General features: G+C 39.1%; 1 protein-coding gene across 4 annotated transcripts in view; it reads left to right on the forward strand.

Annotated features, from left to right (window-relative positions):
• Positions 1–22,840, forward strand: part of LOC140201322 (echinoderm microtubule-associated protein-like 6) — a 378,640-nt gene extending 355,800 nt beyond the window's left edge. For all 4 annotated transcript variants that reach the window (XM_072265210.1, XM_072265207.1, XM_072265209.1 and 1 more), the window contains 5 exons: positions 7,073–7,235; positions 7,505–7,608; positions 13,093–13,246; positions 16,616–16,716; positions 19,465–22,840. In XM_072265210.1, the coding sequence (XP_072121311.1) occupies positions 7,073–7,235; positions 7,505–7,608; positions 13,093–13,246; positions 16,616–16,716; positions 19,465–19,489 (547 nt within the window). In that variant the 3' untranslated portion in view covers positions 19,490–22,840. The remainder of the gene's footprint in view (positions 1–7,072; positions 7,236–7,504; positions 7,609–13,092; positions 13,247–16,615; positions 16,717–19,464) is intronic.
• Positions 22,841–27,606: the final 4,766 nt, after the last annotated feature.

A 27,606-nucleotide genomic window follows, 5' to 3' on the forward strand; every position in this document is an offset into this window, starting at 1 on the left:
GGTCGGGTCACCCATGCCAAACAGGTTAAAGGGTAGAGGTTATGAAGAATCCTTCTATATCTGCATGCAACGGTATGAATAGACAGAAATGGAAGACCTTCATCGCTGCCCTAAACGCCAGTGGTGTTAACAAGCAAAAAGTTGCAGTTGGAGAAAAAAGTGCATGTCTACAATAATTAACGCTAAACTTTTTGAACTAAATAGGACAAAGGTGTCTGGACAGGCAATGTGTTGAAGCCATAACACATAGGAACTGGCAGAATTCAACGATCGTGTCTGCAACTAGTGCTGGCTGCTCGAGGAACTTAGGCACAGAATTAAAGAAATGAATATTTTAGGGAGAGGGTGGAGGCAGTCAACTCTGTTGATTAGTTACCTAGAATTTGACCTGTGGTCAGGAACAGGAGAGTGTGCCAATAAAGGAAATAGGTATAAGGATTCACAGAATAACTCTGGAAGAAAGCCCTTAACCTTCTCTGACAGGTATGAATTTCATGCTCCTTCCTTTGGGTAAGGGTGAGGTTTACAGGGTGCATGTGCACTCTCCAAAGCACTTTTGCAGATTCATTTTGAGTGAGCAATGTAAAATATAGTGTTACAGTTATAGAGAAAGACTAATCTAGGTAGACTAATAGAATGCAAGGGCCATGACAAGCTAGATTGAGAGAGCAAAAGTTAATCTCTAGTGTATAAGAGGTCTGTTCAAGAGTCTGATAATGGCATAACAATGGAATAAAAAATTGTCCTAGGGATTGGTGGAGTATGACCTCAATCTTTTATATCTTCTACTTGACATGAAACAGGAGAAGAGAAAGTGGCTGAGGTGAGAGGGGTCCTGGATTATGTTGGTCGCTCTCCTGAAGCAGTAGGATATATAGACAGTTGATGGAGGGGAAGCTGGTTTTCATGGGAGACTGGGTTGCATTCACAACTCTCTGAAATTTCTTGCAGACTTTAGGCAAGGCAGTTGCCTAGCCAAACTATGATACATTCAGAAAGGATGCTTTCTATGGTGCATCTGTTTTTAAAAAAAATGGTGAGGTTCATAAAGGACATACCAATTTTCCTTTGCCTTCTAAGGCAGTAGAGGTGCTGGTCATAACATTCATGAAATATAGTTGTCATAGATTATAACATATCTAGGGGAACAAACTTGGTTCTCTGAAATAAAATAAGAGTCCTGCAGGCTATGTTGCCTACCTGCTGTCAAAGTTGAGAGTTGGAGAGGAACTTGCAGTACAGAAATAGGGCCTCCAGCCCAACTTGTCCATAATAACCAAAATGTCTATCTGAACTTTTGTGGGTTAATTTGGATTTCCAGAATCTGTAGAATCCCATGTTTAAACCTTGCCCTTAAATTCACTTGGTCACTCCTCCCCCCTTTCTGAATCACTCTGTCACCATCTCTAGAAACTGATATCCTTTATAAAGCCATTGACTCCTTAACAGCTATCTTGACTTCCCGCCTTCGCACTTGTAAAAATTTGATTCCTTTTTCTTATTTCCTTTGTCTCTGCCACATCTGTTCCCAGAATGAGGCTTTCCTTTTTAGAACATCAGAGATATTGCTGCCTCTTCAAAGAACGAGGTTTCTCTTCCTCCACCATTGATGCTGACCTCACTTGCATCTCCTCCATTTTCCATCTTCCTACTGCCTTAACAGGGATAAGGTTTCTCTTGTACTTACCTCCACATCCAGCACATCATTGTCTACAACTTCCACCATATTCAACAGGATCCTATCATCAAACAAATCTTTACCTCCCCCCACCACCCCAACTCTCCACTTTCCTCAGGGATTGCTCTTGCCAAGATTCACTAGTATCTCTCCACTTACCTCCCTTCTGGTACATCCCTGCAAGTGGAAGAAGTGATACACCCGCCTAATCACCTCCTCCCTCATCTCCATTCAGGGCCTCAAACAATTCTCCCAGGTGGGCCAGTACTTCATCTGCGAGTCTATCGGGGACATCTACTGAGCTCCCGGTGCAGCCTTCTCTACATCAGTGAGACCTGACATTGATTGGGTGACTGCTTTGTCTAGCACTTTTGCTCCATCTGCAACAGTTTAGATTTCCCAGTGTCAACCATTTTAATTCCAATTTCCATTCCCATTCTGATATGTGGCCTCCTCTACTACCACAAAGAACCCACTCTCAGGTTGGAGGAGCAACACCTTATATTCCGTCTGGGTAGCCTCCAACCTGATAACCTGAACACTGATTTCTCTAACTTCAAGTAATTTCTCACCCCATACCCTTCTCTTTTTCCCATTTCCCATTTTGGCTCCCCTCCTAGCTCTTCTCCTCACCCGCCTATCACCTTCCTGTGGTTCCCTTCCTCTTTCTTTCTCCCATGTCTATTCTCCTCTTCTATCAGATTCCAATGTCTTCATCCCTTTACCTTTTCCACGTATCACCTCAGAGCTTCTTACTTCATTTCCCCTCTCCACCCACCTTCCTCCCCCCTCACCCTGCTTCACCTATTACCTTCTAGCATGTACTCTTTCCCCTTCCCCCACGACCTTATTTTGGCATTTCTCCCTTTCTTTCCAGTCCTGATGAAGGGTCTCAGCCCAAAACATTAACTCTTTATTCTTTTCTATAGATGCAAACTGATTGGCTGAGTTCCTCCAGCATTTTGTGTGTGTTACTCTGGATTTCCTGCATCTGTAGAACCTCTTGTGTTTACTATTTGCCTGCATTTGGCCCATCTCCCTATAGTCCTTTTCTACTTAAATGTCTACAAATTTTATCTGCCTTACCAGCATTGTTCTATATACAGTACCAACTACCCACTGCATGAAAAAGGTTGCCCCTTTTTAATCTTTCCCTTCTTACCTTGAGTTTTGGAGTGGGATGAGTAGAATCCAGTTGTCGTCATCCAAACTGTCATTAATGACACAGCTTGGATTCAGGAGAAGTTATTGTTAAGGGATTATAAGCATTTAGGGTCAAGATTGAAAAGCAGATTCATAAATGTGATAATCTTCAGATTATTACCTGATCCTAGTGCAACTGTCAGAGGATATGTAAGATTAGATAAGTGGCTAAGATGTACATGGGTCAGTGATTGCTGCAAGAGAAATGGTTTCTGATTCAAGAAGCATTGTCATTAATACTGGAGGAAGAGCTCTATTGGGACAGGCTTCATTTTAACCATGCCACCTCTCCCAGCCTCACCACCTGATGCCACCACCTTGCACCATCTATATTCAGAACCAAACACTGATTAAAGACCAAGATGCCCTCTGTTGTCTCCTGAGCTGTCCGTCAGCTCTTATCTTTTGAACTGCCATCACCTACATTGTCTGCACTGTCTTGAATTGAGGAATTGAGCAGCCTCAAAATATGCTAATCCCCAAAGCGAAAACTACAGTTTGGTCCATCCGTATCTTTCAGCCTCTTCCAGAAATTTTTGACACCGGTGAGCCTTGTATCAGTGTAGGAGAAAAATCTATAGGGTCGGTTGATGTATTCTTGGAACCTCTTTTGAACCCTGCCCAGAATTTCCACATCCTTCTTGTAACACAATTAGCAGAACTGTGCATAATACTCCAAAGATGGCCTGACCGAAGTTCTATACAGCTGCAATATGACTTTCTAACTTTTTTATGTAACAACCTGGGAAAGGTTTCACTGCTAGTGCAATGGTTTCTCTGTAACGCAGTGTTTGAGTTATGACTAGCGATAATGGGGGCTTAGGAATGTGTGCCGGCCAATGAGTGGAGGTGTTATCATTCTTGTGTGCCTGAGAGAAGGTTTTGCGGTCTTTTGTTTGGCGGAAGATGGAGAGAGAAGATGCCAGAACAGGGAAGTTGTAGACTGCAGGATGGAGTGTACTTGGAATGAGGTCGGAAGTCGACGATGCCCAGGGGAAATGGATGGAGAATGAACAGACGGGAAAACAGTGAGCTCCAACATGCGCATTAGACTGTTTCATGAAAATGGGCCCTTTTTCTTTTTTGTTTTCTATACTAACCCTAAAGTCAAATGAAGAATTATAAAGCTCAATTGTTTAATTGCATATTATGTACTGTTTGTTATTTTGTGGTACTGATTTGTAATGGGGAAACATATCATACAGCATCCACCCAAACAAAATTTCTTAAGTTTGGCTGGGCTAGAGGCTGTCTTCTCCTAGACTAACACTGCTACCTGAACCTGAGGGTTACAATTATGGGGGCTCGTCTGGGATTGATTTTGTTAGATGCTGTATGATTGTCCTGAGCATTGAAACAGTGGGGTAAATATTTGTATTCTGGATGAATTGTTAATTCGCCTGTTAAGTACTATTAAAGGTGTTGACAAAGTTGCGAATTCAGGGGCAGGATCGAGCGGTAGATCAATTGGGAGCTTCTGATGATGCCATTCCACAAGTTTACTGTATCCTGATTGCTCTGAAGACAAATTAGTTGCCGGAATTGAGTTCTAGGGAAGTGGTAGCTGCTCAGCGAGATGACCTGGGCATCGGTACCATTTGGTCAGCGGTCGAGAAGAGAGACATGGCTCAGGTGGAGAAGGCGAAACATGCCGCAGTGTTGCCATTACTGAGAGAATGGCCCCGGTTGGAGTTGTGGAACCAGATCCTATACCAGGTCACATCACCTCTGGACTGACCTCGGTGTTCCCAGCTGGTTCTGCCGGAGAAGTATCAGAGGATGGTTTTGAAGTCACTTCCTGATGATTCTGGACATTTGGAGGGTGGGGACTATCTGTTGTCAGCCTGAGTTGCAGCAGGACCCTGCAAGTGATGAAGCGAGGTTCAGCCAAGGGAGAAAGGGGTCCGAGTTGCAGGTGGGCATGAATGATAGGCCAGGGGAGGCCTCATCCAGTAGACCAGAAGTATCCCCAGTAGTGTCAGAACATGAAGAGGTAGATGAGGGCTACGGAGGTCTCACAAAATCAGGAGACCACTGGATAGGCTGGCCTATCTAGCACCAGGGGAACAGAGTGTGGCCCCTACCATTTTAGGGAGCTACGTCACTGCCTTTAACACCTGGGTTGGACTTTGTGTTTTGCAGGAAGGGCTGGCAAACTACCTCAAGGTCATGAGGACGTGACTAAATTTGGTGGGGGGAGAGTGTAACAATCTGGGAAAGGCTTCACTACTAATGTAATAGTTTCTCTGTAGTGCAGCATTTGGGTTATGACTAGAGATAATGGGGGCTTTGGAATGTGCGCTAGCCAATGAGAGGAGGTGTTTTCTTTCTTTGTGCCCGAGAGAAGGTTTTGCGGTCTTTTGTTTGGCGGAAAATAGAAAGAGAAGATGCTAGAACGGGGAAGTCGGAGACTGCAGGACAGAGTGGACTTGGAATGGGTTTGGGAGTCGATGATGCCAGGGGAAATGGATGGAGAATGAACAGACGGGAAAACAGTGAGCTCCAACGTTGCGCATTAGACTGTTTCATGAAAATGGGCCCTTTTTCTTTTTTGTTTTCTATACTAACCCTATAGTCAAATTAAGAATTATAAAGCTCAATTGTTTAATTGCATATTGTGTACTGTTTGTTATTTCATGGTACTGATTTGTAACAGGGGAACATATCACGCAGCATCCACCCAAACAAGATTTCTTAAGTTTGGCCGGGCCGGAGGCTGTCTTCTCCTAGACTAACACTGCTAGCCAAACCTGAGGGTTACAATCAATGAGGACATGCAGGCTTTTACCTTCTTTACCACCCTATCTGCTTTGAGTTGCCATCTCTCCCAAACTTGCACATTCACACACTTGTCCAAAGTAAATTCCATCTGTTAATTCTCTGCCCGCGTTTCCAATTGGTCTATATTATTGCTGAATACTTTGACTCACTATCCAAAACTCTGACAATTTTGTGTCATCAAATTTACTAATCAGCTTACCTAAATTTTTGACCAAATCATTTATATATATATCACAAGTTGGAGGTCCCAGCACTGGTTCTTGCAGAACACCACTAAGCATGGGCTCCAATCTAGAATAATACCCTCCACCAGTACTCTGTCTTTTATGAGTTCAATCTACCAAATCTCTGTGGATCTTATTTGCTTAATCTTCTGGTTCATATTACCACGAAGGACATGGTTGAAAATTTTACCGAAGTTTTCCATTTCAACCATCTTCATCGCTTTCTCAAAAATAACTCAATCAAGTTTACAAAACATGACCTCCCCCACAGATAGTCATACTGACTATCCCTAATAAGTCTTTGTTTTTTCCAGATGCAAGGTGATCCTATTCCTGAGAAAATTCTCCATTATTTTCCCTACTACTGATAACAGGCTCACCAGCTTATAATTTCCTAGTTTGTCTCCAACTGCCTTTCTTGAACAAAATAACAATGTTGACTATCCTTTATTCCTCAGTGACCTTGCTTGTGGTTGAAAAGGATGTAAATATTTCTGTCATGGTCCCAGCAATCTCACTCTTGCTTCTCAATAACCTGGGATAGATCCCATCGAGCTGTGGGTACTTATACACCTTTATAGAAATGATCTGATAGAAGCATACACAATTAGATTATGTGCAGTCAGAATCATTTCCCATGCTATGAAGAACAAGAAAGCATAATTTTAAGATGAAAAGAAGTAGTTTTAAGGGATATTTGAGGTTTTTCTATGCAAAAGTAGTTGATACCTGGAACTTGCTGCCAGGGAAGATACAGATAAAGAGAATATGCAGATACAAATAGAGTCAGGTACAATTGTTATGTTTAAGCAACAAGGATACAAAGCTAGTGTGGGAAGATGTGGACCAAAGAAATTCTTTTGTGCTGTACATCTGTATAACTCCATAGCATTGTTCAAGCTGATATTATGTAGGTCCTGATAGGATGTGTCATCATAAAAAAAGTAGTTTTTCCAAGCAAAGGGACAATAATGTGACAAGGCAGAAGTGATAGGCTGGGTTCAGTATCAGAATTCATACTCCTGAGAGTTGCTGCTATCCTGAAGTAAAAAATGTTAATGAATACATTGGAAAGGGCGTTTGAAAATGAAGCATCGTGTTGGGAAAAAAAAAGCTAAATAAATAATACTTTTTTAAACTGCTTATAATTAATTTAGAAACATTAACTTCCTTTTATTTTTTCTAGTTTTAGCCCCAATTCCATGTTCCTGGCAGTAGGTTCGGCAGAAAATACTGTTGATTTTTATGATCTCACACAGGGGCCTACTTTAAACCGAATAGGCTACTGCAAAGACATTCCTAGTTTTGTTATCCAAATGGACTTTTCAGCTGACAGCAGACATATTCAGGTAGGATGTTTCTTTAATCTCAGTAAAAATGATATAGGCTAGTACCCAGTGTATTGTTTTGAATGTAATTCAACTCCCATGGTACAAAATCAGAACGCTGATAGATGTTTCATTAATCTGAGCTTCTCTCAGAAGCCAGTCTTTTAAAGTGAGTAGCAGTGTTATATAAAATTGTTGCTCATATTTGTGCAATTTTTCAACTATCCAAAAAGTACTTTTCATTTGGTACACTAAACATACTTAAAGTAAGCAATTTTTTCTCCTTGCAGGTGTCTACAGGTGCCTATAAGCGTCAGGTACATGAAGTTCCATCAGGAAAGCAAGTAATAGACCAGGCAATAATTGAGAAAATCACATGGGCTACATGGACAAGGTTGGTGATGTGGAGAATTTAAATAGAGTTTGTAATGTGAAATTAGTTCTCTAATTCTCTCTAATTACAGTATGTAAACTTTTCCAACCACACTTCTTTCTTCTTGTAGACTTCTTTTATCTTTCCTTGACCACTTGTATATACCTCTCTTTGCTGAGTCATTGGTGGCTATTCCACCAATAATTTTTTTGGGATCATATATCTATATGACCTGTAATAGAGTTGTCCTCCCATACTTATCCGTCTTCCCATCTTATTTCCTTAAATGCAAGTTTTTTGCCGTACACATGTATACAATGGAAAGGTGTCACAGTAAAGTAGTGGTTAGCACAACACTTTACATTTCAGGTGACACGGATTTAATTCCCTGTCTGTAAGGAGTTTGTTCATTCGTCGCGTGACCATGTGGGTTTCCTCTGGCTGCTCCTGTTTCCAAAGGTGTACCAGTTGGTAGTTTAATTGGTCATTGTAAATTGTCTCGTGATTAGGCTAGGGCTAAATTGGGGGTTGATAGACGGGATGGTTCGAAGGGCCAGAAGGACCTATTCCATGCTGTATCTCAATAAATAAATAAATCACTTTGTTCCTCTGGGGCCAAATCTATTTAACTCTCTTTGGATATTTATCTTAACATTCATTCCCGTAAGAACATTTTCTTCATTAAGATGCTATGGTGATGTTAAGAAACTGTAGACTCAGATATTTGTTGAGGCTTCCAGTAATTTAATGACTCACACCTTAATGGCATGATAATGCATAAATTTCAGTTCTGCCATTGAACAGAAGAGCTGCATGGATTTTTATATGAGTGAAAGAAACAAATGGTGATAAATGAGCGTGCCATTTTGTGGTTAATATAATTTTTTTAAAGCTAGTATAACCAAATGTAATACTTGCTGTTCATCCATCTTTCCAACGAAGGAAGATTCATCATATACAAATCTAAAAATGTGTGGACAAATTAATTTATATTTTTGATCAGAATATGTTTCAGAACCATTAAATATTTTTCAGAATCATTAATTATTTTCCTACTTCAGGTTTTTAGTGAAGTGCTATTTTAAAATCTCAGGAGTTTAAACACTTTTTAGAAAAGGATGCTAAAATTAACAAGACAAAAATATCTTCTTTCAGTGTGGTTTAACAGTCTTTGAAGTCAGTAAATTTTCTGACTTCAAATTTATCTCAGTACAGAAAGAAAGAGCACAAAGTTACTTAAGTTGAATATCTTCAGTGGCACAGATCAGCTGTCAAGGGAAAGAACTGCCAGAGTATATAGTAAAACTCCAGTAATCTGACACCCTCAGACTTGGTGCTAGATGAATGGATTTTCTGGATTATTGGATATTACATCCTATTAATATATTAATATGCTTTTAATTCACCTTTTAAGATGTTACATGGTGATAAAATGAATTTTCTCATGAACTGGGTGTGTTTAAATGGAGTGTGGGAAACAGACCCCTTGTATTTAAAGAGTGCATGGGGAAGTGCACCCCCTTGAGTTTAAATGGATTGTGGGGAACATACTCCATGAGCCAGCTGCTGAGCTATTGGGATTTCTGAACAGTTGAATACCAGATTATGAGATTTTTGTTGTTTAACTGGCAGATGATGTAACACTGTTGGCTTATTGACTCTGCTGCTCTTTCATCTATATTCTTTAAGTTAAGGAAACGGAAGCAAAAATTTAAAAATTACATGGAGAATAAGGAATAAAGTGAAATATTGGATTGAGAGGGACGCAGAAAGCCTAGGCAAAATAGGGGATGATGAATAAAATAAAAATTTGATATAAAATATGCTAGATGTTCAGAAACAGTGTGTTACCTCAGTAGATAAGAGACCAGTTTTTATCAGTTTTTGCTTTTGTTAGCTAAAAATATTGAAAGGATTACAGGAATATAACTGGTTATTAAAATATTTTGGGTTATTATCTTTTGTGTTGACTAGCAGTCATTTTAATATTATCAAATCAGCAATTTTTAAATGGGAGACTGGTGATGAATTGGCTTTTTCATTAAACCATTGGGATAGAAGCATAAATGATTGTGAGCTTCATAGTGATTTGCAAACTATAGAGCATCACCTATTCATGAGTAAATGGATAAGTTACACACCTGTGGGCCATATTGCCATGGATTATTACAGTCTGTCCACTTGCAGATACAAGGATTAACCAAACTGATCTCTTCACTGAGACCCTGCCCTGGGATGCCTGATATCTCTTCAATAGCTGGCCTCTGTAAGATCAGAACCGTTTTTTAAAAAGAGTCAAAATAAACTTAACTTTTTAAAATATTTAATATGAATAAGCATGAAATCTAACTATATGCAACTTAAACCATTTTAAATTACATGAAACATTAAGATAAAGTAAATAGTTTCCTTAACTGTTTCCTTTTTTGATCAAAGTTGGCAACCCTTTTTAATTCAAAGTTCAAGTTCAAAGTACATATATGTCACCAAATACTACCCTGAGATTAATTTTTTGCGCATGGATTCAGAGAATCAGATTAAGTAACACTGGCATATGTCGTGAAATTTGTTAACTTTACGGCAGCAGTCCAATGATAAATAGAGAGAAAAAGATCTGAATTGCAGTAAGTATAAATGTCTACTAATAGTTAAGTTAACATAAGTAGTGCAAAAAACCAAAGTAATGAAGTGGAGTTCATGGGTTCAATGTCCCTCAAGGAAAATACAAACACAATAAAATCAATGAAAAACTGCACCCAACAAAGATAAACAACTATTGTGCAAAAGACAACAAACTGCAAATATAAAATGAAAAAAGTACAAAATAATAATGTTAGATAAATAAACAATAAATATTGAGAACATGAGCTGAAGAGTCCTTGGAAGTGAGGCCGTAGGTTGTGGGATCAGTGTTGGGAATGAGTGAAATTATTCCCTCCACTTGATGGTTGAGGTGTAATAACTGTTCCTGAACCTGGTGGTGTGGGACCCAAGTCTCCTGTACCTCCTTGCTGATGGCAGCAGCAAGAAGAGAGCATAGCCTTGGATATTGGGAGTCCTTGATGATGGATGCTGCTTTCCCGTGTCAGCACTCCTTAGAGATATGCTCAATAGTGGGCGGTTTTATCCTTGATGTTCTGGGCTGTATCCATTACCCTCTGTAGGCTATTCCAGTCAGGAGCATTGGTGTTTCCATCCCGGGCCATGTTGCAACCAGTCAGTATACTCTCCACCGTGCATCTATAGAAATTTGTCAGTGTTGGTTAACATGCTGAATCTTCACAAACTTCTAAGAAAGCACAGGCAATTAAATGTATCATGCTCTTCATGCCAGCCACTGCCCCTGTGCTCAGCATCTTTGTGCTCTGCTGCTGAACTCAGTGACATGTCAACCACCAGTTAAAGATAGATACAATCTGGCCCAACCACTGCTGCAGGAAACATATTATTTTGACAACAAACTCAGGTTCTTTATTTCCCCATTCTTCCTTCTGTAAGATAAATCAATCTATATCATATTCTTCAACTGTTTCAGAACCATTTATTTCCCATCTCCTCTACTCAAATTGGAAACACTACCAATGTGCATGAATATCAGAACTTTGTTTGTGCTAACCTTGATGCCAGTTTAAAGTGAATATCAGCCTGTACATGGTCTATATACCTAAATTCCCCGCCTGTTCATGTGTCTGTCTAAATACCTCTTAAGCATTACTGTCTCATTTGCTTGTTCCACCACTTCCTCTGGCAGTGCATTCCAGGCAGCCACCACTTTCTGTGTGTGTATGTTCTTTAAAGGCAATTTTAAACTTTCCTCCTCCACTTTAAAGCTATATCCAGTAGTATTTCCACTCTGGGGGAAAAGATTGACTACCTATTCTACCTGTGCCTCTCACGATCTTGTATACTTCCATCAGGTTGCCCCACAGCCTCCATTACTCCAGACAAAACAATCCAGGTTTGTCCAGCCTCTCTTTTTGGTTAATACTCTGATCCAGGCCACATCCTCGTGAACCTCTTCTGCAACTTTTTTAAAGCCTCCACACTCTTGCAGTGAACAAAATTGTGCACGGGATTCTAAATATGGCCTAACCAAAGTACTTTGTGCCCGAGAGACTTTCTGAGTTTTATATTCAACATCTTGACTGATGAAGACAAGCATGTTGCATGCTACCTTTACTACCCTGTCTACTTGTGTTGCTACTTCCAGGCAGCTATGGACTTGCACATCAATCTCCCAAGGGTCCGAGCATTTACATTCAAAACCCCAAAATACAACACCTCACACTTGCCCAGATTAAATTCCATATACTATTTTACTGCCGCATTTTCAATTAGTCTATATCTTGCTGAATCCTTTGACAATTATCCTCACCATCCAGAGCTCCATCATTTTTTTTAATCATCTGCAAACCTAATAATCAGTCCACTTTCATGCAAACCATTCACAAACAAGATTACAGCATTAATCTATGAAGATGTCACAGATGTCCAGTTAAACTAACAACCCTCTACCATTACCCTCTATCTTTAATGGCCAAGCTAATTTTGAATCCAATCTACCAAGTTTCCATGTGTTTTAATTTTCTAGGTCAGCCTATCATGAGAGACCTCATTAAAGCTTTACCAAAGCCAATGTATATAAATAACATCCACTGCCCTCTTTTGTCATAGATCGTTTTTATCACGTCCTCAAAACAACACAATTAAGTTTGTAAGACATGACCTCGCAAAGTAATGCTGACCATTTCTGATAAGCCTGTGCTTTTCTAGATACGAGTACACCATGTCCTTTAGAATTTTCTGCAATAATTTCTCTGCTACTGATGTAAAGCTAAATGGCATAAGATTTTCTATGCTGAAGAACGGTCTTGACCCAAAACATTGACTGTTTTTTCCTCCAGCATTTTGCTTTGGATTTCCGGCACCTGTAGAATTTCTCATGTTTAAGAGTTTCTAGTTTTTTCAATGTATGTTAAACAATTTTGAGGTTGTTTCAAAAACCTCAATTGCATGAGGGTGAAATACTCCCACACATATATGAATTAAAAAATCATCTGATATGATCTTTCATAGAAGTAGAGAATGATTTTAATACCTGCAGAATTTTCACCCCTTTAGTCTGTGGCATAATAAATTTAATGCGAGAGAGTTGGGCAATGTAGGTCCAACTTATTAAGAAAACATGCTTTTATTATATACAAAAATAAAAAAACAAATTTCACTTACTGTCCTAATAATGATAGAATTGAGACATTTTCTTGACTTCAGTGTTATTATATATGCATAAAAGCAGAAGACATACACTACTGTAAGAGAGGAGAATGGAGAAGATGCTGCTGTTGAATACAAGGAAGATGCACAAAGTCTTAATATTTTGCTTTAAGCCTTTGAAAAATCGATAAAACTTTAAGGAAGAGCAGATTTAAGACCTAAGGAGGTTAGTGGAATAAAGTGTAGAGGTCTAAAATGTTAAAATTAATGTAATTTATTCTTCTTAAACAGCATTTTAGGAGATGAAGTCCTCGGAATTTGGCCTCGAAATGCCGAGAAAGCAGATGTCAACTGTGCCTGTGTATCTCATGCTGGGTTAAACTTAGTGACAGGGGATGACTTTGGTTTGGTGAAACTTTTTGACTTTCCTTGCACTGAAAAATATGTAAGTGAATCATTTTTATACGGGTGAAAATATCATTTCATTTTTAATAGGAATTGCCCATGTAACCAGATACTTAAGAGACCAACAATAATCACAAAAATATTCTGGAAATTAATTGGAGCCTGAAACTCCAAGTGCAAGAGCAGTGTGGGATATTGGAATGGACATCAATTTAAAATGTGATCCCCTATCATTCAGTTCCCTGTGTCACCATAATGCATTTTGACAAAGTGCAAGCCTCTTGTGCCATCTCATCGAGTTGGATTACCCCACATAATGAAATGGTTGATCTAATCTAGTATTTTATATTATAAATGTTTTTATTCCATTGCAACATAGAAGTAAGCTATTTGTCCTATCAAATCTGCCAAGTCTCAGTGTAATCCCTTTGTGCATGCCTATTAGCAGTCCCACCCCAATTTTCCATCCATCCACCTACACTTAAGACTGTTTAGTTATCAACTAATGTTCCAACCAGCTTAAATATTACATACATGAGGAGCAGTCACTGACGAAGGGCCTTGGCCCGAAACGTCGACTGTACCTCTTCCTAGAGATGCTGCCTGGCCTGCTGAGATTGAGGTTCTGAACTGGAAGAAGGCCAAATTTGAAGAAATGAGAAAGGATCTAAAAAGCGTGGATTAGGACAGGTTGTTCTCTGGCAAAGATGTGATTGGTAGGTGGGAAGCCTTCAAAGGGGAAATTTTGAGAGTGCAGAGTTTGTATGTTCCTGTCAGGATAAAGGCAGATTGAATAGGAAAAAGGAACCTTGGTTCTCAAGGGATATTGCAACTCTGATAAAGAAGAAGAGGGAGTTGTATGAAATGTATAGGAAACAGGGGGTAAATCAGGTGCTTGAGGAGTATAAGAAGTGCAAGAAAATACTTAAGAAAGAAATCAGGAGGGCAAAAAGAAGACATGAGGTTGCATTGGCAGTCAAAGTGAAGGATAATCCAAAGAGCTTTTACAAGTATATTAAGAGCAAAAGGATTGTAAGGGATAAAATTGGTCCTCTTGAAGATCAGAGTGGTCAGCTTTGTGCGGAACCAAAGGAAATGGGGGAGATCTTAAATAGGTTTTTTGCGTCTGTATTTACTAAGGAAGCTGGCATGAAATCTATGGAATTGAGGGAATCAAGTAGAGAGACCATGGCAACTGTACAGATTGAAAAGGAGGAGGTGCTTGCTGTCTTGAGGAAAATTAAAGTGGATAAATCCCCAGGACCTGACAGGGTGTTCCCTCGGACCTTGAAGGAGACTAGTGTTGAAATTGCAGGGGCCCTGGCAGAAATATTTAAAATGTCGCTGTCTACGGGTGAAGTGCCGGAGGATTGGAGAGTGGCTCATGTTGTTCCGTTGTTTAAAAAAGGATCGAAAAGTAATCTGGGAAATTATAGGCCGGTGAGTTTAACGTCAGTAGTAGCTAAGTTATTGGAGGGAGTACTAAGAGACAGAATCTACAAGCATTTGGATAGACAGGGGCTTATTAGGGAGAGTCAACATGGCTTTGTGCGTGGTAGGTCATGTTTGACCAATCTGTTGGAGTTTTTCGAGGAGGTTACCAGGAAAGTGGATGAAGGGAAGGCAGTGGATATTGTCTACATGGACTTCAGTAAGGCCTTTGACAAGGTCCCACATGGGAGGTTAGTTAGGAAAATTCAGTCGCTAGGTATACATGGAGAGGTGGTAAATTGGATTGGACATTGGCTCGATGGAGGAAGCCAGAGAGTGGTGGTAGAAAATTGCTTCTCTGAGTGGAGACCTGTGACTAGTGGTGTGCCACAGGGATCAGTGCTGGGTCCATTGTTATTTGTCATCTATATCAATGATCTGGATGATAATGTGGTAAATTGGATCAGCAAGTTTGCTGATGATACAAAGATTGGAGGTGTAGTAGACAGTGAGGAAGGTTTTCAGAGTGTGCAGAGGGACTTGGACCAGTTGGAAAAATGGGCTGAAAAATGGCAGATGGAGTTTAATACTGACAAGTGTGAGGTATTGCACATTGGAAGGACAATCCAACGTAGAACATACAGGGTTAATGGTAAGGCACTGAGGAGTGCAGTGGAACAGAGGGATCTGAGAATACAGATACAAAATTCCCTAAAAGTGTCGTCACAGGTAGATAGGGTCGTAAAGAGAGCTTTTGATACATTGGCCTTTATTAATCGTAGTATTGAGCATAAGAGCTGGAATGTTATGATGAGGTTGTATAAGGCATTAGTGAGGCCGAATCTGGAGTATTGTTTTCAGTTTTGCTCACCAAATTACAGGAAGGATATAAATAAGGTTGAAAGAATGCAGAGAAGGTTTACAAGGGTGTTGCTGGGACTTGAGAAACTCAGTTACAGAGAAAGGTTGAATAGGTTAGGACTTTATTCCCTGGAGCGTAGAAGAATGAGGGGAGATTTGATAGAGGTATATAAAATTATGATGGGTATAGATAGAGTGAATGCAAGCAGGCTTTTTCCACTGAGGCAAGGGGAGAAAAAAACCAGAGGACATGAGTTAAGGGTGAGGGGGGAAAAGTTTAAAGGGAACATTAGGGGGGGCTTCTTCACACAGAGAGTGGTGGGAGTATGGAATGAGCTGCCAGACGAGGTGGTAAATGCGGGTTCTTTTTTAACATTTAAGAATAAATTGGACAGATACATGGATGGGAGGTGTATGGAGGGATATGGTCTGTGTGCAGGTCAGTGGGACTAGGCAGAAAATGGTTTGGCACAGCCAAGAAGGGCCAAAGGGCCTGTTTCTGTGCTGTAGTTTCTATGGTTCTATGCTGTGTTCACCAGCAACTTTGATGTGTGTTACATACATGAGGAAACTGCTGCACCTGAGAAATCCACATGGACACAGAGAGAGCATGCAAATTCCATACAGATTGATTTGGAGATCAGAATCGAACCTGGATTGACAGAGCTGTGAGGAAGCTGCACTAAGCTGCCTTCATCAATTACCCCTTTAGTGTTCCAGGCAAGAGAATGCAAACCAGGTTTTGCAAGCTAGGATCTGGGCAAATTTAATCAGCTTTGTCAATGTTTCTGAAGAGAAGTTGCTACAAGTAGCAGATTGAACTCTCTAAAATATTTCATGATCTTCATCTTCTGTAAGAGTACTTGCCACTTTTAAAGTTGCTATAGAATGTTGTAGTAAGATTCCTGACCACTGAATCTCTGTTGAATGAACATTTGGGCAAATGCTTCATTACTGTCCTTGAAAGAAATGTGTCAAACAGATGTTTGGAAGTTCTAGCCCACTCTTTCTGATGGCAGAACAAAAGATTGTATTAAAAGATGAAAGATTTGTGGTGCAGTTATGAATCATGTTCAATAATTGATTACCCTGACATTTTTTTTCTTGATTTCATTAGGCCAAACACAAGCGTTATTTTGGACATTCTGCACACGTGACAAATGTACGTTTTTCCCATGATGACAAGTATGTTGTTAGTGCTGGTGGTGATGACTGCAGGTAAGATTCTAAAAATGTGATTTACCTAAATCACAGTGTTTTCAATTTAGGTAAATGCCCAGTTTTGTTTTTCATATTAATAACTTTGCAATGAATTAAAATGCCAAGAAATTGAAATATCACTTTAGCTTTCTAATTAAATCTTTATTGATACTAGGGCAAAAAAAAATTAAAATAAAAGAATCTATAAGGTAGGCCTCGACATTCTGAAAACTATGATAGCTGTCTCCATAAATCAGAAAGGATCTTGTAACTAAAAGCAATAAAATTAGTAAGGTTATCACAAGACAAAGGAGCAGAAGTAGGCCATTCAGCCCATCGAGTCTGCTCCGCAGCTCCCCCATGAGCTAAACTATTCACCCATCTAGTTCCAATTTCCAGCTTTTTCCCCATATCCCTTGATACCCTGACTAATTAGATACTCCTCCTTAAACACCCTCAATGATCGGGCCTCCACAGCCATATGTGGCAACGAATTCCACAAATCCATGACCCTCTGGCTAAAAAAATTTCTCCTCATCTCTGTTCTAACTGGGTACCCTCTAATTCTAAGACTATGGCCTCTTGTCCTGGACTCACCCACCAAGGGAAACAACCTTTCCACATCTACTCTGTCCAACTCTTTCAACATTCGAAATGTTTCTATGAGATCCCCTCTCATTCTTCTATACTCTAATGAATACAATCCAAGAGCCAACAGACACTCCTCATATGTTAGCCCCTGCATTCCAGGAATCATCCTCGTAAATCTTCTCTGAACTCTCTCCAATATCAGTATATCCTTTCTAAGATAGGGGGCCCAAAACTGCACACAGTATTCCAAATGAGGTCTCACTATTGTCCCATAGAGCCTCATCAACACCTCCTTACTCTTATACACTATTCCTCTTGAAATGAATGCCAACATAGCATTCGCTTTCCTTACCGCCAATCCAACTTGGTGGTTAACCTTTAGGGTATCCTGCACGAGGACCCCCAAGTCTCTTTGCACTTCCGATTTTTGATTTTTCTTCTCATCTAAATAATAATCTGCCGGATTATTTCTTCTTCCGAAATGTACAACCGTACATTTGTCAACGTTCTATCTCATCTGCCATTTCTTTGCCCACTCTCCCAAACTGACTAAGTCTCTCTGCAACCTTTCTGTGTCTTCGACATTTCCTGCTCCTCCACCTATCTTGGTGTCATCCGCAAACTTGGCCACAAAACCATTTAATCCATAATCCAAATGATCGATATACATCGTAAAAAGAAGCGGCCCCAACACCGACCCCTGCGGAACACCACTAGTAACCGGCAACCAATCAGAATAGGATCCCTTTATTCCCACCCTTTATTCCCACCCTATCAGCCAATGCTCCTCCCATTTCAATATCTTTCTTATAATTCCATGGGCTCTCATCTTATTAAGCAGCCTCATATGCGGCACCTTATCGAAGGCCTTTTGAAAATCCAAATACACAACATCCACAGCCTCTCCCTTGTCAATCTTATTCGAGATTACCTCAAAAAATTCCAATAGGTTGGTGAGGCAGGATCTTCTCTTCATGAAAGCATGCTGGCTTCGGCCTATCTTGTCATGCACCTCGAGGTATTTCATAACCTCGTCCTTGAGGATTGACTCCAATATCTTTCCAACCACCGATGTCAGACTAATAGGTCTGTAATTTTCTTTTTGCTGCCTCCTTCCTTTCTTAAATAGCAGAACTACATTTGTGACCTTCCAGTCCTCCAGAACCATGCCAGAGTCTATTGATTCCTGGAAGATCATTTCCAATGCTTCCACAATCTCCAAAGCCACCTCCTTCAGAACCCTTGGGTGCACCTCATCCGGACCGGGAGACTTATCTATTCTTAGTTCACTTATCTTACCAAGTTATGCAGGTTATAATTTTGCAAAGTAGTAGCCCTGAGGATTGGAAGAGTTTTGGGAATCGGATATATTCCATATTAAGTAACTTAAAAAGTTGACTGTAATTATAATAAAATACACTGATACATTTTCTGTGGCTCCACTTTCCCATAATTTGAACAAAGTAGTCCACATTTTTCACTATCAGTTCCAGGAATTCTACAAAATTTAAGAACCTTGCACAAATATGCAAGTTCAAATGCTGGACTCCCAAAAGCAGAGCATCTTGCTGAGATTCACCAATACATGTGCTGGGATATCCACTTTTAGATTCTGCACAGCCTTTGAACTGGGATTGTGTGGCTGCAAGAATGAAAAGCATATAGGTTGTTCCTGTTTTGTTTGTGTGAGGCAGGATGTTTTATTGTTTCTGTTGTTTTATAAGTTTGTCATCTTAAGCAGAGGAATTTCTTAAAAAATTGAATATCTAGAAAATAGTTCTGTTTCTGTATTGTTTTAAAATATTTCTGAATATCAGATACCAGAGATTTTGCTCTGTGGTGGCTTCCAGAGGAATTTTGAGGGTAAGCGTTATTCTGGCTTGTGATTTATTTGTATTGTTTGAGAACCTGTCACCATTCAGATTTTCATTATTTGACTGGGTGTCTTAGTGCAATCAGCTTCCAAATCCAGAGAAGACAAGTTCTGGGAAATGGAGAATACAGTTTGCCAAAAAACTGAGGAAAATCCAGGACAATATTTGTCATTACTTTCAGCATCTGAAAGCAATTTGTACATTTTAGCAACTCTTTCAGTAAAAAATAAACTTCATTGATGAATTATCTCAACGTAAATATGGAAAATTAATAAATTAAGGTATTCTTGTTTGTTTGCAGTATATTTGTTTGGCGATGCCTTTGAAGAAAAAAATATCCAGTGGCTATTTCTTTCGGAAGATGGAATCCTAAATGCCTCAATAACAACTTGGCTGCTAGAAAGCAAAAATGCTTAAAAAGGTGCATATATTTTAAAAAGGTGTTTGTGTAAATTATCAACTGTGTCCACAAAACATATTGTGATTGTGAAGCCTGTGATGTGAATGCCACTGAAGATGCTGAAAATGAGAACTCAATGCAGATTGCATTAGGACAAAATAAAACTGATGCAATGGTCACTTTTTTATTGTAAAAAATAAAACAGATGGACAGGATAACTAGTGTAAAGAAACCACTTGGCTGTGGTTTTTGATGACATCTTTAGCAAGCATTTATGTATTGAGAGCAAATGTAGACCTTGGCGACACACAGCATATCCCTCAACAAAACGTAACATGAGTGACTTGTGAGGTTGGTTATCAGAGAGTGGTCTTAAAACTGGATTGTTGCAGCAAAATGTGATCTCATTCTACAGCAAGATGAAACTTGCTAAATTTAGTTTGTTCAGATATACAGTTTTGTGCAAGATAAAATGTAGAAATTATTTTGTTGGTACAGAGGCTTTTATAAGTTTACATAACTCTTACAAGGTGCAAAAAGGCTTGCTTCACAATTACAACAGGACTGATTCATATGTAGTTATAAATTGCTGCTAAGTAATCAGTCACTGTATTTCATCTTGCAAGTATCTTTACTACAAAAGATCAAAATTATAGACAGTGCCAGAGTATTAAAGGTATTCCAAAGAATACTTTATACTGTTGACCCTATATCTTTATTCAGGGAAGTTCTACTGAAGCAAGGTTTAGAATTCTTAAATAGTGTTGTAGCCAGATCAGTTTGGTTTGGCAGAGAAGGGATTCTTGTGTTCAGGTGTGATTGTGATACTTTTCCCCATCTACCTCAATGTAATCCTGGATCCATTTTCATGGTCCAGGGTAATTGGACACCCAGCAGGATTCAGCAGGTGGAAGATTGGGTTAAAATGGAAGGCGAGGAATTCACTACTAAGCCCTCTTCACTTACATAATGTTGGAAAATAATTGCCACCAACCTTAAGCTTATCAGTTAACAGTTCCAGGGTGATTATGACCCAAAACATATCTTGGTAGACAGGCCGGGACTTTTGATGACATTTATATGCAATAAGTGATGAAGAGGTCATCAGCAATGTTAAAGCACAATCAAATGGGAAGGAAAGGGATGCTACTATTATGCTTGTAATTTGTTTTTAAAAAGACTCATCTCCAAATTTTGATCAGTATTTTTTTTATACAGCAAAGTTGTTTGATTTTTTTGCCAAATAAGAATGTTGAATCTGTCTTCCTTGGCCTGTATAGCTGGTGTATTCTTAATTATTATAAATCTTAATATAAATTAAACCACAGTTTGCATGGGAGCAATGGTTGAAGGTTAAGCTAGATTCATGTGTAATTTACCAGAATGATCCAGAAATGGATACTTAAGTTACATGCACACACAGAATGGAGAAGCTGAGGTTGTTCTTGGAACAGAAGGGGATCAAAAGGAGTATTTAAAATGACTAAGGTATAGTCAGCACTGATAGTGAGAGAGAAGCTGTTTTCTCATTCGATATACCCACCATCTTATAAATGAATTTACCCTTCCTCTTCCTTTTTAAATCTTTTCTCTCTCACTTTACATCTGATTCCCTTCCCTTCCTCTGGGGAAAAGGACTGTCTATCTAGGCCCTTCAAGATTTTATACACTTCTCAGTTCAGACACTAGTCTCCTATGCTCAAATGAATGAAAACCTAGCCTGCCCCATCCCAAAGGCGGCAAGTTTTATAAGGTTCTTCAGCCCTGACTGAAGACTTCAGCAGGTAGAAGAATGGGCTAAAATGGAAGGAGAGGAAGTCACTACTAAGCCCTCTCCAGTTACATAATGTTGGAACATAATTGCTCTTCCTTGATTCTAGCAACTTTCTGGTAATTTTTTTTTTGCACTCTTCCAGCTTATTGGCATTGTTCTTATACTTGCCTTAGCCCAGATGGGATTGTAGGAATCATTGCTGATTAACAATTTTGAACCAGGTCCCGATATTCAAAGTGTTTTCTTCAAATAGTATACTGTTGCATTGAAGGCGATGGTGAATTTTACGTGTCTTTCTTTACCAAATAGTCCATGTTTTCAGGGATCTTTTCCTGAACTCAACGGCAAAGGTACAAGAGGGACAGCTGGTAGAAAACCAATCCATTTCAGTGCTAAGTTTTAGGTATGTAGCCTTCAGGGAAGATGTAAAGAGGCAACTGAGAGCATATAAATACAGGCCTCAACTACATACTGCATTTAAACTACTGCGTTCGGAAAACTTCAGGACTAAAGTGTCATTGCTTCGAGTTGAATATCCCACTAGATAGTCCTCCTGCACACTTGTCCCATCCCTGACTCTAGCTACTACCCAAGCCCAGATATGTCCATGACTTCTGAGTACAAAATAATTTCCAGGATTATACGGAGTAACTAGCCAGTAATGGAATGATCATCTGTGTTTAAATCTCAAACAACAGGAATTCTGCAGATGCTGGAAATTCAAGCTCTGAATATACCCCTTGCCCATCCTCTAGGTCCCCCCCCCCGTCTTTCTTCCCGGACCTCCTGTCTCATGATCTTCTCGTGTCCCTTTTGCCTGTCACCTGTCCGGCTCTTGGCTCCATCCCTCCCCCTCCTGTCTTCTCCTATCGTTTTGGATCTCCCCCTCCCACTTTCAAATCCCTTACTCACTCTTCCTTCAGTTGGTCCTGGCGAAAGGTCTCGGCCTGAAACGTGGACTGCACCTCTTCCTAGAGATACTGCCTGGCCTGCTGCGTTCACCAGCAACTTTGATGTGTGTTGCCTGTGTTTAAATCTCTCTGATTTACAAAATCCCTAGGTGGTCAAATGTTAAGCTATGCCCTGTTCCTGAAATCAAATAGATTGATACTGTCCTGCAACAATTTAATTTAATGTTCCCATTTACTATAGAATTTTATTAAGTTACAATGTTATAGTTACAATAATTTCAATTAGTTGAAAAGCAATCTAAAGCAAAGTAAAATCACTGCAAATTACAGAAAATGTGTCTTTTTGTTTCCACATCCTTTTGGGGTAAGTAAGGTACTGTTAGTGTGCAAGTAAATATTAATACATGCTCTGAGAAGTGTCTGCTAAACCTAAACATATTGAAGCCATTTTGCACCTCAGAAAAGGTATCCTATTACCTAAAACTACATTTCTAAATCATGTGCCAGCATTGTGCAATAAAGAATTTCTTTAACAGTTTGAAAAAGTTAGCACAACCCCATACTGCTGTTGTGTCTGCGAAGCTGCCTTGTTTCCCCCTATTGCCATAGTTTTATTTGTACATTACTTGTACATTAATTAATTTTACTAAGTCATATCCATCTGACTTGGGAAATTCTTTGCACAAGTGCCTTTGTACAATTCTACATACAATTACCTATTGATTTAGTTGTGCAATACAAACCATACATGGTGCTAATGATTTTAGAAATAGTGAAATGAAGTTAGGGCAATGTCCTATTTGAATTTGGACTTTAAGTGATCAGTCTGTATATAAAATCAATACTTCTAGCAATAGTTAAATATTCCAATTTGGAATGTGATTGCAATGCCTTTTCTTTGCAGATTAAATTATTTATAGTTAAGGAAATTGTTATTTATTGCTAAACAAGAAAATCTAAATAAATGGCAAACATTAACTGCATAGGTATATTATTTTAGCTTCTAATTCACAAAGTAAATATACAACGAAGTATTTGCAAGGCCTGTCTGAATTTAAAAATGCAAGTATTAACCCTGCATTTATAGATGAAATGAATCTGTTTTTCACATAGTTGATGTATATAATTGATCATAGTTTGGCCATAGTACAATGACCTGCTCAATGGAGTATTCTACGAAACCTTAACTTCAGTGTGGATAAAAAAAGCAATCTAATATATTTCAGCACCTTCAGTGGACTAACACGTTTCAGCTTTACAATATCTTTACCATTCAAGAAGTGTTGCCTTATAATGTTAATGTGAGAGTGGACTATTCAACTAAGTGTTTAAATTCAGCAAGCCAAAGCTCACTATGCAGTTTAGCCACTAGTATGGTGGTTTGAGAGTAGTGTCATAAAAAATCAGATTAATAATAATTTTAATGAAGTGTTTGTATTATTTACAGTGTGTATTTGTGCTTACTTGTCTTTCAATATTTGATATTTTTTTGGGATTTTTTTTGATGTATCCAGATAGGTACAATTATCAAGACATTGACATGATTTTATATATTAGAATAAAATAGCAATATTATATCCATGGAAACTTAAGTACATAAATGAAAGTGGAAAAACTAATTTTTGATTCATTTTGAAAAATATAATTCTTACATTTTTCTATTTGATTTTTAAATTGCAAATGTATCATTGATAAATTTGTTATACAGTGTAAAATAATGAATTGTATTATAATGTAATATTGAGCTGCATCATGCATGAAATTTATTTTTTAAATTAAGAATCAATTGTTTGGGCTTAAATGAAGTAATAGGATCCAAGCGTCACTAATGTAGCAACGGATTTTATCAGAGTGTGGTCAGTTTCTTTTATACAAAAATGAAGTCATTGTTTAATTTTTAATGTTTTGGTATGAATATGATATCCAACAACTAATAAAACAGTACTTTTACCATATTAAAAATGCAGTTAATTTCAAGATAATGCAAAATCATTTAGCCAATTCATATTGCTGATGAGGGAGGAACTTGAAAATGCAAAAGAGCATGAAATAAAAAGTCAGGCAAATCTGTTCTTGCCTTCAACAAGATTTGCCTTTTATTTTCCTTGTAGATCAAAAATAGCCTTCCTGTCTTTAATACACTTATGATCACTACACTTCTGATATGGAGAATTTATAAATCTCAGAAGAAAATCCTTAACAAGTCTGTCTTAAATGCAATTTCATCTCAACATTTACTAGAAACTTATATTCTGTGTCTACAAAACTTAAATATTATAGTTTCATAATATCGAAGATGTAGTGTCACAGTCTTGTACAGTTTAACAAGGCTTGTTTATTTTTCTTCTAAATTAAGGCCAACTATTTGGCATTTAATGTGGTGTAATGTACAAAGAGATAGTTCCATCTCTATAGCTGTATTATGTATTCTCCTAACATTCAAGTAACATTGCTTTTCATTCTTCCCAATAATAATTTCAACCACAAATTTCCCCAAAATATAGTATACTGCTAAAGTGTTGCTACTGGCTTAGGGAATTAAAGGTAAAGGAACCCTTTGGAGTCAGTGATCATATGATAGAATTCATCATGCAGTTTGAGGGGGGGAAAGCTAAAATCAGATGCATCAATGTTACAGCAGAGTAATACTTTAAGATCATTAACAAAGTGCCACATATGAAGCTGTTTAACAAATTAAAAACCCATGGTATTACAGGAAAGATACTAGCAAGGATAGAGCATTGGCTGATTGGCAGGAGGGAAAGAGTGGGAATAAAGGGAGCCTTTTCTGAGTGGTTGCTGGTGATTTGTGGTGTCTTGCAGGAGTCATGGTTGGAACTGCTTTTTATGTTGCATGTCAGTGATTTGGATAACAGAACTGATGACTTTGTGGCCAAGTTTGCAGTTGATGCAAAGATTGGGGTGGGGGGTAAGTAATGTTGAGGAAGCGGTGGCAGATTGGGAGAATAGGCAAAGTTGCAGATGGAATGCAGTTTCAGGAAATTTATAATCGTGTGCTTTGGTAAAAGGAATAAAAGCACAGACCATTTTTCTAAATTGGAGAGTAAATTCAAAAATCAGATAAAGGTTAACTTGGAAGTTGAGTCAGTGGGGGCGGGGGGGTAAATGTAATGTTACCAAATTCTGGAATGGTTCCAGAGGACTGGAAAATTGCAAATGTCACTCCACTCTGAGGGATGGAAGCTAAAGACAGGAAATTATAGTCTAGTTAGCCTGATTTTAGTGGGTGGAAGATATTGGAGTTCATTATTAAGGGTGAGGTTATGGGGTACATGATAAGATAGGCAGAAGTCAGCATCGTTTCCTTAAGGAGAAATCTTGCCTGCCAAATCTACTGGAATTCAAGTAGTAACAGGCCAGACAAAGGAGAGTCAGTGGATGTTTACATGGATTTTCAAGCCTTTGATAAGGTGCCAAGCTACAAAGCTGCTAAAAAAAAAATTGGTAGAAGATTGCCTCCTGCCAGTCAGCCAAAGCGTGGGAATAAAAAGAGGACCTTCTCTGCTTGGCTGCCAGTGACCAGCAGTGTTCTGCAGGGGCCAGTGTTGTGATTGCTTCCCCCCCCCCCACATTACATGCCATCAAATAAATCATTGACGGCAGGGAGTCTGCAGAAGGACTTAAGATTATGAGAATGGGCTAAGTGGGAAGTGTATGGTTATACACTTTGGTAAAAGGAATGAAGGACACAAGAGAAAACTTAAGAAATCAAAAGGGTTTAAAGAAGGCATGAGGTTGCTTTAGCAGTGAAGGAGTATCCCAAGGGTTTCTACAGATGTTAGGAGCAAAAGGATAGGTGCTCCAGAAGATCAGAGTGGTCATCTATGCGTGGAGCCAAAAGGAATGGGGCAAAATCTTGTTATTTTTTTCCTATCTGTATTTACTTGGGAGACAAACATAGAGCCTATAGAAGTGAGGTAAAGGAGCATCAACTTCATGGGCCCTATACAGATTACCACGGAGTTTTCTGTCTTGAGGCAAATTAGGGTGGACAGATCCTCAGGGCCTGACAAGGTATTCCCTCGGACCCTGTGGGAGGCAAGTGTGGAAATTGCAGTGGCCCTAGCAGAGATATTCGAATCATCCTTAGCGAAGCTGAGGTACCAGAGAATTGGAGGATAGCTAATGTTGTTCTATTTAAAAATAGCTCTAAGAATAAAACAGGAAATTATAGGCAGTGGGCCTGTCAGCAGTAGTGGGAAAGTTCTTGAAAGGTATAAGGGACCAGATATTTAAGTATTTGGACAGACAGGGACTGATTAGGGATAATCATGGCTTTGTGTGGTAGTTTGCATCTAACCAATCTTAGTTTTTTTTTGAGGAAGTTACCAGGGAAGGTGATGAAGGCAAGGCAGTGGATGTTGTCTATATGGATTTCAGCAAGGCATTTGACATAGTTCCATATGGGAGGTTGGTTAAGAAGGCTCAGTCGCTTGGCACTCGAGATGTAGTAAATTGGATTAGACATTGGTTTTGCGGGAGAGGTCAAGAGTGGTAGTAGACGGTTGTCTCTCTGACTGGAGGCCTGCGACTAGTGGAGTGCTGCAGGGAATGATGCTGGGTCTGATGTTTGTCATTTATATCAGTGATTTGGATGATAGCGTGGTAAACTGGATTAGCAAATTGCAGATGACACCAGGACTGGGGAGGTACAGTGGACAGCAAGGAAGGCCATTAAAGCTTTAAGGGGATCTGCAACAGCTGGAATTTAATGCAGACAAGGATGAGGTGTTGTACTTTGGGAGGTCCAACCAAAGTAGCTCTTAACATGGTGAGCAGTAGTGCACTGAGTGCAGTAAAACAAGGGGATTTGGGAATACAGGTCCATAATTCTTCAAAAGTAGACAAAGCCATTGAGAAAGCTTCTGGCCCAATAACCTTCATAGATCAAAGTATGATTACAGAAGTTGTCTAAGACTTTGGTGAGGCCTAATCGGGACTTTTGTGTGCAGTTTTGGTCATCTACCTACAGAAAAGATGCAAACAAGATTGAAAGTACACAGAAATCTTAAGGATGTTTCTGGAACTGGAGGACCCGAGTTAGAAGATTGAATAGGTAAGAACTTAGAACATAGAGGATTGAAGGGAGATTTGATAGGTGTACAAAATTATGAGGGGTATAGATAGTGTAAATCCAAGCAGGCTTTTTCCACTGTTTGGGTGAGACTACAACTAGATATCATGGTTTAAGGGCAAAAGGTGAAATGTTTAAGGGGAACATGCAGGGAAGGCATCACAAAGGCATCAACTGTTACATGGAGAAGGCAGGAGAATGGGGTTGAGAGGAATAATAAATTATTGTAAAAGCCCCAATAATATCAGAAAGTGCTAAAGCAA

Source organism: Mobula birostris, chromosome 8, assembly GCF_030028105.1.
Source record: "Mobula birostris isolate sMobBir1 chromosome 8, sMobBir1.hap1, whole genome shotgun sequence".
NCBI lineage: Eukaryota > Metazoa > Chordata > Chondrichthyes > Myliobatiformes > Myliobatidae > Mobula > Mobula birostris.